This window comes from Somniosus microcephalus, chromosome 3 (genome assembly GCF_052327205.1).
Source record: "Somniosus microcephalus isolate GS21.2 chromosome 3, FLI_Smic_1.0, whole genome shotgun sequence".
Lineage (NCBI taxonomy): Eukaryota > Metazoa > Chordata > Chondrichthyes > Squaliformes > Somniosidae > Somniosus > Somniosus microcephalus.
Genome location: NC_140989.1, coordinates 26220152 through 26232880, shown reverse-complemented (window position 1 = coordinate 26232880; position 12729 = coordinate 26220152). Strand labels below are relative to the sequence as shown.

The window sequence follows — 12729 nt, the reverse complement described above, 5'->3', positions numbered from 1 at the left end:
GGGAATTCCCTCCCTGGCTTTGCTTCTTCCGCATCTGTGGTCTTGGTAGAGGCTCAGCCCTCAAACAAGGCTCCCGGGCAAGGCCAGGACCTGCTGCTGTATATCCAAGTCCTGGCCCATTTTCAGGCTCCTCTGCCACACCAGTCACATTTATGGCAGGTCTTCACCAGCAGGGCTATGACATTTCAGCCCCAAATAGTTGAATTAGTTCAATACCAGTTTCTACTGCAGTTTATGCACTTTAACCTTTGTCAGATGAAAATCTGGTCCCAAATGCACAATCCATCCAGATCATTTGCTGACTAATTAGTTCAAAAGTTTAATTTCAAAGTTAACTAAATTTTGATACATTGAAATAAGTCTTATTCAATGTTTCGATACTAATGCTATGATGTTAATGATTTTGTTGCAGAGTGAACATGTTCACACCAAAGGTAAATCCCCCAAAATGTGTCAGCTCAGTCATGAAGGAGAAAAATAGCTGTCTCAAGTAAGAAACCTATTTGCAAGGAAGTCTTCTTAATTTCTGGAATCTGATTACAAAAAGATTGGGGGTGTTATGCAATTGTGAAAAATGGTATTGGATCCATCGCTGCTTGTTTGTAGCCATCCCTCCCAATATTGTGGACAGAGCACAACATCATGGAAGTACATGCAAATCAAGCATTATGTACGTGTATTTATGTGGTGTATTTGAATTTATTATGCAAACTAACAGGATACTGTCCCTAACGGTAAATATAAAATGAGCTCTTTATCTATTACTGGATCAATCATTAGCAGACTGTGTTTCAAAAACTAAGAAATTTCACTAATGTGGAATCTACAATATTTCAGTTCCAATGAACGGTGACGTCCAATGCTGTTTTGATACAATGCATTGGGGGGTGAAATTGGCACTGGTTGGAGACACAAAACAGGCAGAATCGCTTTGGCCGACCGTTCTACAACACGCCCGATATTCTGTTCTATGGAAGTCAATGGAACTGATTATCATCAGGAATGCATTACAGGCACCCGCTGCGATTCCACCTGTTTTGCGTCCCTGCCCCATGTACAATTTCACCCCCACAATTTTCTGTTAATTTGGGGAAAAGTGGTGTTTATGCCCTGTTTAACATTTTGAAAATGCTCCTGTATTTTTAATTGAAAACCTGTTGCTGAGTCTTAGTGCTATGATTTACTACAGGGGAGTTACCAAAGAATACCCGCTGGACAGTTTGGCGCCAAGCAGACTTCATGCACGAGTTGTTGTTTCAAACCAACCAACACCTGCTTGCTGCATCCAATACTCAGGTAACCTGCATGATTGGAGAATGTCGAGAACGTTTTCTAAAGGCTGTGAATCAGGTTTGCGGAATTGAATTGATTCCCAGCATGTCGGCTTGAAGAATTTACGTGTAAAGAGTTTTGGCGCTCTGAATCAAGTTCTCGGTGGGGTATGGTTCTCCGCACAGAACTGTTGTGATCATGGGATTCCTGACTGTGGGAAATAGAAGAGTTGTTGCACTGGTGCAGTAAGTTGCTTTCATCTCCAGTTGGGATTGAGGCACATTTTTGGGCCAGAGTAGAGTTAGAGCTTTATGTGTCGATACTTAATGCAATAATGACGAGACAGCTTGGAAGATTCAACGTAGGTCTTTACTTAATACCAACAGGTGGGAAACTGAGGGGAGATCAGTACCCACAGTACTATTTATACCCCTATGGCCAGGAGTGGTACTACGGTATCACTACGCCCTACAAAGTAGTGCTGCCCTGGCCATAGGTTTAAAGTAACATACCTATTACATACACAACATTCCTCCCCTTTTAATTAAAACGTACCCGTGCAATTAAGTCAATAGATGCCCCATAACTAGGGCTAATAACATTTGGTAACACAATATACATAACATATTTACATCAAGAGTTGTCTACTTATATATATATAAACAGAAACATGTTATAGATTCAGTCTCTGAGGAGGCCTCCTGTCTCGACTAGGATAACGTCTTTCTCTAGTCGGTCTCGGTGTAGGCGGCGGTACTTCCGTCACCCCTTCATCGCTGGACTCGTCGGTGTCTGATGGCACATCCTGTGCCGTGGAGATCACTGGAGTGCTGAACTCCTCGCAATCCTGAGACCTCTGTAACGACGAGCTGGGCCGTGATTCCGCTGTAACAATGTGCTGAGACGTTTGAGGTAGTGAATCAGTTGGGTTTCTGGACTCCACAAGTTGATCAGCATGTCGTCTGATTATGCCTTCCCCTGTCTCAACTGTGTACATCAAGGGTCCCTGGCGGGCCTTTATCGTACCAGACCGCCACTTTTCATTCCTATAATCACGGGCCAACACTTGCTGCCCCACCTCGAAGCTCCGTGTCTGTCTGTCAGGAGCCCTACGAAATACTCGGTTTTCCACATCTCTCCGAATGTTTGGTCTGAGCAATTCAAGGCGAGACCTTAACCTTCTATTAAAGAACATGACGGCGGGGGCCTGGTTGGTCACCGTATGTGCAGCATTACGGTATGCGAATAGGAAGTTGTCCACCTTGTGTTGTAGTGGCAACCTTTCCTCCCCCATCGCCTTGATGGCCTTTTTAAAAGTCTGTACAAATCGCTCTGCCAGCCCATTTGTAGCCAGATGATATGGTGCGGACGTATAATGTCGCACTCCATTCCTTTTTAGGAATGCTTGAAATTCTTCTGCCACAAATTGTGGCCCATTGTCCGAACAGACTTGCTCGGGCACCCCGTTTCGGGCAAAAATGGTCCTTAAGACTGCGACCGTCTTTTCGGCTGTCGTTGATGACATCTTTATGACCTCCGGCCATTTTGAATGGGCGTCCACTACAATAAGGAACATCCCATCCTCGTCGCCAGTATAAAGTATGTGTCTATACTTAATGCAATAATGACGAGACAGCTTGGAAGATTCAACGTAGGTCTTTACTTAATACCAACAGCCGGGAAACTGAGGGGAGATCAGTACCCACAGTACTATTTATACCCCTATGGCCAGGAGTGGTACTACGGTATCACTACGCCCTACAAAGTAGTGCTGCCCTGGCCATAGGTTTAAAGTAACATACCTATTACATACCAACACTTTACTCTGCAAGTAGCTGTGTATGCAAGTAACTAGGATTGCTTGTCACTGATACTGGGTATCGGAAATACATAGAATCATAGAAATTTGCAGCATAGAAGGAGGCCATTCGGCCCATCGTGTCTGTGCCGGCAGATAGGGTCCCATTCCCAGCACTAACACTGCTTACCTTGATGAGCACAAAACAACACACTCACTCTAAACGCTTGTTCTTGAGAAGTGCATTAAATGTGGGACAGAAATTTCGAAACCTCATGCACATTTGCCAGAGCTATTTAAGTAGTGACATTCATTTCAAACACTGGAGAACAACTGTCTCAGAGAGGGAATCATCTTACAAACCAAGTAGCACACAAAGCATATAAGATTAACATTTCGGTCTGCTGCCCCACTGACTTAGACCGATTAGTAAGTGAGCTGTACGCCTTACTGACTAGGTTTGCGCTGATGTAGCTGATCTCAGCTGAGGCTTCAGAAAGGGTGCCGCTGTTAATCTCAGCACCCCGGGTTAGGGAGAGGAGAATCTTTCAGGACTCTCGCTCCCTGATCTCTCTCTAGTGACTCCTGCTGGAAAGCGCGTGTGTGGGTGCGGAGGCCAGCAGGATCAGGATCAGGATCAGGCTCTGCTGTGATGTCCACCAACAAGTGTCGAGGCTCACACATGAATAATGGCCACTTGGATAAGGTACTAGAAGTACCAGGGCTTATGGAACAGTGCCGCAGCAAGGAATCAAAGGCTTCAGGGGAGGAAAAGGGAGAAAATTGTTGAGACAAAATGTTTAGATTTGACAAGTGCTGTATGCAAACTGTATACTACTTTGACTTTATACTTAGGCTTAATCATCTTCAATTACTGCTATTTAAAATGGAACAATATTCTCATCTCTGCTAGTACATTCTGAAAGATTATGAAAAAGAACTATCCAACGCAAAATCTTAAACAAAATCAAATCAACTTTTATTGTCATTGTTAGTGCACAAGTGCAGTACAACGAAATGTAGGCTTGCGGCTCCCGAGAGTGTACATTTGGATTAAGACATTTAAACATTCAACATACATTTGGCTTGTAGTATATTAACATAAACATAACCCTAATAAAGTGCATTGGCAGATGTGCAGGCTTTAGAGTTTATTTGTGGAGTTCAGTAGGATGACAGCCCTGGGAAAGAAGCTGTTCCTAAATCTGGTCGTACGGGTGCGAATGCATCTGTAGCATCTCCCAGATAGCAGGGGGGCGAACAGACTGTGGCTGGGGTGGGTAGGGTCTTTGATGATGGTCCGTGACCTCCGTAAACAGCGTTTCTGGTATATGTGCTCTATGGTCAGTAGCCGGGTGCCGGTAATGCGTTGGGCAGTTTTGACTACCCGCTGCAGGGCTTTCCGGTCATAGTAGCTACAGCTGCCATACCATACTGTGATACAGTTTGTCAGGATGCTTTCTATAGTGCAGCGGTAAAAGTTAGAGAGGATCAGGGGTGACAGGTTACATCCCTTCAGCCTCCTTAGGAAATAAAGGCGCTGCTGGGCCTTCTTCACCAGAGAGGAGGTGTTGAGTGACCAGGAGAGGTCTTCCGTGATGTGGACTCCGAGGAACTTAAAGCTGTCCACCCTTTCCCCCACAGCCACATGGATGTGGATGGGGGTGTGACTTCCGCCTTTGGACTTCCTGAAGTCCACAATGATTTCTTTTGTTTTCTTGGTGTTAAGGGCCAGGTTGTTATCGGCGCACCACTTCACGAGATGCTGGACCTCCTCCCTGTAGGCTGACTCATCGTTGTTGGTGATCTGGCCTACTACCGTGGTATCATCCGCAAACTTGATGATGGTGTTGGAACCATTAACCATTAACATAAACTTCTAATTATTTGCAGCTTCTCACTCCCTGTACTGTTCCACCAGCCCCATTCATGCAGCAGTGTTGCTTTTTATTTGGGGAAATGATATCTCCCCGTGTGCAGTGAACTCATTGCACTTAAAGCTTTGCTCTGGTTGATTAATTGACATTCAGAACTGGGAACATTGGCATTCCTCAATAAGGTGAGCAGCATGAATCTGCTTTCAGGTGAGAAAGAGCCCATTTCTTGCTGCAAAATAGTAAGTTTAAAATAAAATGTCATTTCCAAAACAACGGACATAAATGAGATCCTGCTGCCAGGTAAACGTAGTAAAGAAACGGTGATGTCTTCAAACACTGAAATGGAACATACAGCAAAGAAATTGCACCTAATGAAATCCGTCATTAAGAACAAGGCTACTGCAACAAGTTAAAAGTAATTATAATGCGCAGTAATTTACATTTGACTAATTCCTTGTGACTGAAGTATGCAGGAAACTGCAGTGGAAAATTGTACTCATATTTTATTGTGATATGTTCCTGCTAAATGAACAAGATGTGGGGGGAATGCAGATTGATTCTGTCAGCCAGACTAAAATCAGTGTGTTTCCTGTGATATATCCAAAATATTGGGTCATTTTGCATGTGCTGATGTCACTTTCTGGATGGAAAATATTCCGAATCTCATTCTTTATTTCTATATCAATATTCTGAAGCTGACAGATTTTTGACCAAATGAAATAAACAGAACTGGTATATGGAGAAGGGATGCAGAAGATATTATTCATGAGTTCCTTTGCGGTACTACTTGAGGAGAAGTAGCTGGAACACGAAGCATTACTTCCCCGTTCTGTAGAGATTACTCATCTGCATTGCATGGCCCAATCGTACTATAGTTTTAAGTGGATGTGATGCTTTTGTTCATGCCACAGCAACAGAAAAATAGTCATTTAACTGCCGAGTAAAGACTATTGGTACATTGCATTTTGGTAATAGGTGTGATATTATCTTGAGGAGGTAGTCTAACATTGCTTCAGCTTAATACAGCTGTATTATAACTTCAAATGCTGATGAAAGTTTGAAAAACTTCCCAAGATCTTTGCTAACATTATAAATGCAGTGTGCATTTGGACAGTGATGAGCAAAGTTCTGCATGTGCATGAGAGCATTCAAATACGTGTCCATTTGTCTCAGAAAGTGATATGGAGCAATAAAGCTGCAGCAAAGACCTAGGGGGAAAATTCAGTTGTTTGCGCCTCCCGTTAGCGCCTTAAGAGGGTGCTAATGGGGCACAAAGCAACTAGCGCCCGGGCGTGGCGATGTTTGCGCCGCTCGCGAAATTAACCAGACATTTTGCGGCGACGCTAAACACTGCTGCCACGATCTCCTACGCCGGCAGATCGTGACGTCAGTCGAGTGCGCAACGCCCCATTAGCGCCCTGGACCGGATATTGAGTGGCGCCCCCTGCCTTACCGCCTGCCGCTAGCAACGACAGGTTGAGGGGAGCGTTATGCTGTCAGAAAGGGACTGAGGGAGCACTATTTAAAGGCGACCGCTTCCTGCCTTTATTTGTTGGTGACATTTGTGCACCACGCATTCTGAGAGAGAGAGAGAGAGACTTCTGGAGAGAGTCAACGCTGTGTGAAGGAGTTTTACATACTGAGCAGTACTGTGCAGGTTCATTTTGATTTGCCCTTCCTTGTATCTATTTAGAAGAGACTATGGGGGCTGCACTCTGAGCTCTTTCCCTGGGTCTCTCCATTGTTCTTTCCAGCAGATTTGATGTACAGGTCTCTCCAGGCCGAGATTCAAGGCTGCAATGAGCAGGATGTGGATGGAGAGCAAGAACAACCCCCCCCTTTAAGATAAAAACAGAAAATGCTGGAGAAATTCAGCAGGTCAAGCTGCATCTGTGAAGAGAGAAACAGAGTTAACGTTTCAGGTCGATGAGCATTCGTCAGAACTCCCCTTTAAGAATTGGCCGGTGCCAGTGTGTCTGTGTTCCATTGCTGACTGACATCACGTGAGCTTCGCCAGCGCTGTGAAGTAGCGCCTCGCTCCTTGGCCTTTGCGCCTTAAGACAGATGTGAAGCGCCTGATTTAGCGCTCCAATCACCTCCGGGGACGATAAAAGCCAAGTTTGCTGTCGGAGGTGATAATTAGCGCCAGGCGCTAAACTTTGCGCACGGCCGATAATGGCGTCCCAAACAGGGCGATACCGAATTTTTCCCCCCTAAGGTCTGCAGCACTGTAAGCAGCTGTTGGTTTCAAAGTGGTAGTTGCAGAATAACAGCCCCATTAAAAACATTGAGGTATAAAGTAGCGTAAAATGGACGATAGCGAATGCACTCTGCCCAAGACAAATTTATACCCTGTTTTCTTTCTTGGTGCTTTTTGATTGTAATTAAGGTCTTTTTTGTACACTGTAAATTTTTCTTTGTATTTTTTACATTAAGGCTATGACTATTTTCCTTCAAGCTTTCCCATGTACACTCATTTGTAAAAATTCAGAAAGTAGTGCAACTTCTGTGTTATATTGCTCCTTAATAAATGAATATATACCTCGTCCACTGGCACGGACCCAGAAAGTTTACCCCAATGTGTAAATTGTATCTGAGAAACAATCAGTTTGTGCTGGCATTTGAGTAGTGCGCAAAGTTCAAGGCATCATTTCAGATTTTGGGAACATGCATGGGCTGGATTTTGATACTGGAGGCGTGTAGGAGGCGGGACTACAACTTTTGGGGTTGTAGTCCCACCTCCATCGAGTTGTGGCCAACCCACGCGATTTTCACTTGATTGACCTTGTTGAGCCCGCCCAGCGGGCTCAGCAGGCCAATTAAGGGCCACCCGGCAACAGGTGACGTCACAGATTGACATTTCATCTGTCAAGAGCTTTTGACAGATGAAATATCAGCATTTGACAGCTCTTTGAAGCTGTCAAACACTGACAATCTGTACACTAAGTTAATTCCTGCCTCTCAGGCTGATTTAGCGATCTCCAGAACAGAAAGCTGAATGCTGCAACTTTTGACAGCTCGCGGCCATTCTGCTTTCTGTGCCGGTGAGATGAGGGACTCCCGAGACCTGAAGGAAGGAAGGCTGTAAAGGTATGTAAAGGTAAGTAAAACTTATTTAAACACTTTACACACACCAAACACACTTACCTCTGCACTCATGCACCCATCACTCACCTGAACACCGGACATCTCGAACCCTCCAAGCCCTTCAGCCCGACGGTCCGCCTCGCTAACTTGACATGGTTTGGAGCCGTCGGGAATCCCACACTTCAGGGATAAAAATAGGGATTAGGCTAAAAATTGCCTGTTAACTACCTGTTAACAGGCAGTTAATTGGCACTAATCCCCTTCCCGTCTCGGGGAGGCGGGTCCCAGCACAGGTCAGGTATCCGCCTCCTTTGAAACTGGCATGGAGGCGGGATGGGTTCGTGCCCCCCGATTTCGCGATTTTAACCCCCCACACGCCTCCAATCCCGCCTCAACGGCCCAATGAAAATCGAGCCCATGATGTCAATGAACGGCAAAAATATGGTCAAACTTTTCATCTGTTGCAGCAAATTCACACCCAGTGCAAAATTTGTTGCAAGCAATGGAAGTGGGAGAGGCAGCACTGTTGATACAGTCGGCTTTTACAGAAAGTTTCGGATCTACTAATGGAAATGTTTGCACTGTTTCTGTGACACCTCCATATAAATTCAGAAGCTTGCTATTATTGGCAACTGTATCAGTGCTGCTGCCTCCTGCACTTCTGATTCTGACAGCTCTCCTGCACTTCTGAGTCTGACCACACTACTCCTGTAAGTTGGGGCACCTAACCATTCCCAATATTCTACTGTCGGAAGCTGGCTGTTGACTGGCTGCTAGCTGTAGACTGGGGGCTAGTGGCTGGCAATTGGCTACTGGTGACAGGTTGTGGACGGGTTGTATGTGACTGACCGTGGGCTGGTTGTAGAGAGCTGACCGTGGGCTGGTTGTAGAGAGCTGACCGTGGGCTGGTTGTAGAGAGCTGACCGTGGGCTGGTTGTAGAGCGCTGACCGTGGGCTGGTTGTAGAGAGCTGACCGTGGGCTGGTTGTAGAGAGCTGACCCTGGGCTGGTTGTAGAGAGCTGACCGTGGGCTGGTTGTAGAGAGCTGACCGTGGGCTGGTTGTAGAGCGCTGACCGTGGGCTGGTTGTAGAGAGCTGACCGTGGGCTGGTTGTAGAGAGCTGACCGTGGGCTGGTTGTAGAGAGCTGACCGTGGGCTGGTTGTAGAGCGCTGACCGTGGGCTGGTTGGAGAGAGCTGACCGTGGGCTGGTTGTAGAGAGCTGACCGTGGGCTGGTTGTAGAGAGCTGACCGTGGGCTGGTTGTAGAGAGCTGACCGTGGGCTGGTTGTAGAGAGCTGACCGTGGGCTGGTTGTAGAGAGCTGACCGTGGGCTGGTTGTAGAGAGCTGACCGTGGGCTGGTTGTAGAGAGCTGACCGTGGGCTGGTTGTAGAGAGCTGACCGTGGGCTGGTTGTAGAGAGCTGACCGTGGGCTGGTTGTAGAGAGCTGACCGTGGGCTGGTTGTAGAGAGCTGACCGTGGGCTGGTTGTAGAGAGCTGACCGTGGGCTGGTTGTAGAGAGCTGACCGTGGGCTGGTTGTAGAGAGCTGACCGTGGGCTGGTTGTAGAGAGCTGACCGTGGGCTGGTTGTAGAGAGCTGACCGTGGGCTGGTTGTAGAGAGCTGACCGTGGGCTGGTTGTAGAGAGCTGACCGTGGGCTGGTTGTAGAGAGCTGACCGTGGGCTGGTTGTAGAGAGCTGACCGTGGGCTGGTTGTAGAGAGCTGACCGTGGGCTGGTTGTAGAGAGCTGACCGTGGGCTGGTTGTAGAGAGCTGACCGTGGGCTGGTTGTAGAGAGCTGACCGTGGGCTGGTTGTAGAGAGCTGACCGTGGGCTGGTTGTAGAGAGCTGACCGTGGGCTGGTTGTAGAGAGCTGACCCTGGGCTGGTTGTAGAGAGCTGACCGTGGGCTGGTTGTAGAGAGCTGACCGTGGACTGGTTGTAGAGAGCTGACCGTGGGCTGGTTGTAGAGAGCTGACCGTGGGCTGGTTGTAGAGCGCTGACCGTGGGCTGGTTGTAGAGAGCTGACCGTGGGCTGGTTGGAGAGAGCTGACCGTGGGCTGGTTGTAGAGAGCTGACCGTGGGCTGGTTGTAGAGAGCTGACCGTGGGCTGGTTGTAGAGAGCTGACCGTGGGCTGGTTGTAGAGCGCTGACCGTGGGCTGGTTGTAGAGAGCTGACCCTGGGCTGGTTGTAGAGCGCTGACCGTGGACTGGTTGTAGAGCGCTGACCGTGGACTGGCTGTAGAGAGCTGACCGTGGGCTGGCTGTAGAGAGCTGACCGTGGACTGGCTGTAGAGAGCTGACCGTGGGCTGGTTGGAGAGAGCTGACCGTGGGCTGGTTGTAGAGAGCTGACCTTGGGCTGGTTGTAGAGAGCTGACCGTGGGCTGGTTGTAGAGAGCTGACCGTGGGCTGGTTGTAGAGAGCTGACCGTGGGCTGGTTGTAGAGAGCTGACCGTGGGCTGGTTGTAGAGAGCTGACCGTGGGCTGGTTGTAGAGAGCTGACCGTGGGCTGGTTGTAGAGAGCTGACCGTGGGCTGGTTGTAGAGAGCTGACCCTGGGCTGGTTGTAGAGCGCTGACCGTGGACTGGTTGTAGAGCGCTGACCGTGGACTGGCTGTAGAGAGCTGACCGTGGGCTGGTTGTAGAGAGCTGACCGTGGGCTGGTTGTAGAGAGCTGACCCTGGGCTGGTTGTAGAGAGCTGACCGTGGGCTGGTTGTAGAGAGCTGACCGTGGGCTGGTTGTAGAGAGCTGACCGTGGGCTGGTTGTAGAGAGCTGACCGTGGGCTGGTTGTAGAGCGCTGACCGTGGGCTGGTTGTAGAGAGCTGACCGTGGGCTGGTTGTAGAGAGCTGACCGTGGGCTGGTTGGAGAGAGCTGACCGTGGGCTGGTTGTAGAGAGCTGACCCTGGGCTGGTTGTAGAGAGCTGGCCGTGGGCTGGTTGGAGAGAGCTGACCGTGGGCTGGTTGTAGAGAGCTGACCGTGGGCTGGTTGTAGAGAGCTGACCGTGGGCTGGTTGTAGAGAGCTGACCCTGGGCTGGTTGTAGAGAGCTGACCCTGGGCTGGTTGTAGAGAGCTGACCCTGGGCTGGTTGTAGAGAGCTGACCGTGGGCTGGTTGTAGAGAGCTGACCGTGGGCTGGTTGTAGAGAGCTGACCCTGGGCTGGTTGTAGAGCGCTGACCGTGGGCTGGTTGTAGAGAGCTGACCGTGGGCTGGTTGTAGAGAGCTGACCGTGGGCTTGTTGTAGATTTGCCCGAAGCAGAATCAAAGTACTATTTAGTGAAATAACAACAGAAGATGCTGGAAAAACTCAGCAGGCCCGGCAACATCCGTGGAGAGAGAAACAGTCAACGTTTCGGGTCGAAGACCCTTCGTCAGGTCTGAAAAAACACAGGAAATGAAACAGATTAAAAGGCCAGTTTGGGGGCTGGGAAATGGGGATGAGAGAACAAAAGAGAAGTGAAGAGACATTAAGAGGTATTCAAAACCAGACGAGATGGTGATAGGACTAGTGGAGACAAAAGATGGCTCTAGATTAGGTGTGAAATGCGCTGGCAGAATGGGAGACAGCTGCCATGTGGGAGAGAAAAAAAGGGGGGAAGGGCACAAAACAAAGGTGTGGATAAAAAATATATGTAAAAATGTAATAGGGGCCGAGGTTATGATCTGAAATTATTGAACTCGCTATTGAGTCCGGAAGGCTGTAAAGTGCCTAATCAGAAGATGAGGTGCTGTTCCCCTGTTTCTGTGGAACAATACAAGAGCCCGAGTATGGTGAGGTCTGAGTGGGAATGGGGCAGTGAATTAAAGTGACAGGCGGCCGGAAGCTCGGGGTCACTACTATTTAGTGACCTGCTTCTTTTTAGTGTTAATTCTTTAAATCTGGCGATGTACTGTGTTTGGAAACACAAATCTACTGAACAAATCTTCAAATTGAACACTGTGCTTATTACCTGGACAATAACCAAGTGAATGAAATGTTAAAAGGGCAAGTGCACGGCACTTGCGTATAGGTGGGGTGTGCATGTGGCAGTTGTGCAGTGTGCGTATCATCTATGCACCTGTCTATGAAAATAAAAACATCTAATTTTAAAATACTGTAACCAGTTGTCGGAGACTATAAGAGCCTTTACCCAGGAATAAAAGCTATTGCTGTTCCTCAGCCTCTGATTTAATTTTTTTTTCAGGAGATGGAAAGCTGCTTGCTGTTGGATTAGCTGACAAATCTATGCTTGTTTATAATTCTTCACTTACTGGATCCCCGACCGTGTTTAAAGGTAACTGTAAATAGGTTATGATAAAAAAGTACAAAAATAGGTATTGAAGATGTTTTGTTGTCTGTATTATTCTCTCAATAAAAGCATAAGTGAACTTTTTGAGACCAGTTGATTTCTCTCATACACACACAGACACACTCCTGCATATGGTCATTGGTTTTGTCTTCTCCAGCACATCAATGCCAAGAAGAAGCATAAAACTTCATAATAAATAAAAGACTTGCCTTTCCTGACCTCAGGATGTCCCAAAGTGCTTTACAGCCAAGGAAGTACTGTTTGAAGTGGAGTCACTGTTATAATGTAGGAAACGTGGCAACCAATTTGCACACAGCAAGCTCCCACAAACAGCAATGTGATAATGACCAGATAATCTGTTTTCGTGATGTTGATTGAGGGATAAATATTGGCCAGGACACCGGGGATAA

General features: G+C 47.5%; 1 protein-coding gene across 2 annotated transcripts in view; it reads left to right on the top strand.

Moving 5' to 3' along the window:
• Nucleotides 1-12729, top strand: part of wdr27 (WD repeat domain 27) — a 608079-nt gene that overhangs the window by 62327 nt on the left and 533023 nt on the right. For both annotated transcript variants that reach the window (XM_085979531.1, XM_085979524.1), the window contains exons 15-17: nucleotides 413-490; nucleotides 1190-1296; nucleotides 12215-12304. In XM_085979531.1, the coding sequence (XP_085835657.1) occupies nucleotides 413-490; nucleotides 1190-1296; nucleotides 12215-12304 (275 nt within the window). The remainder of the gene's footprint in view (nucleotides 1-412; nucleotides 491-1189; nucleotides 1297-12214; nucleotides 12305-12729) is intronic.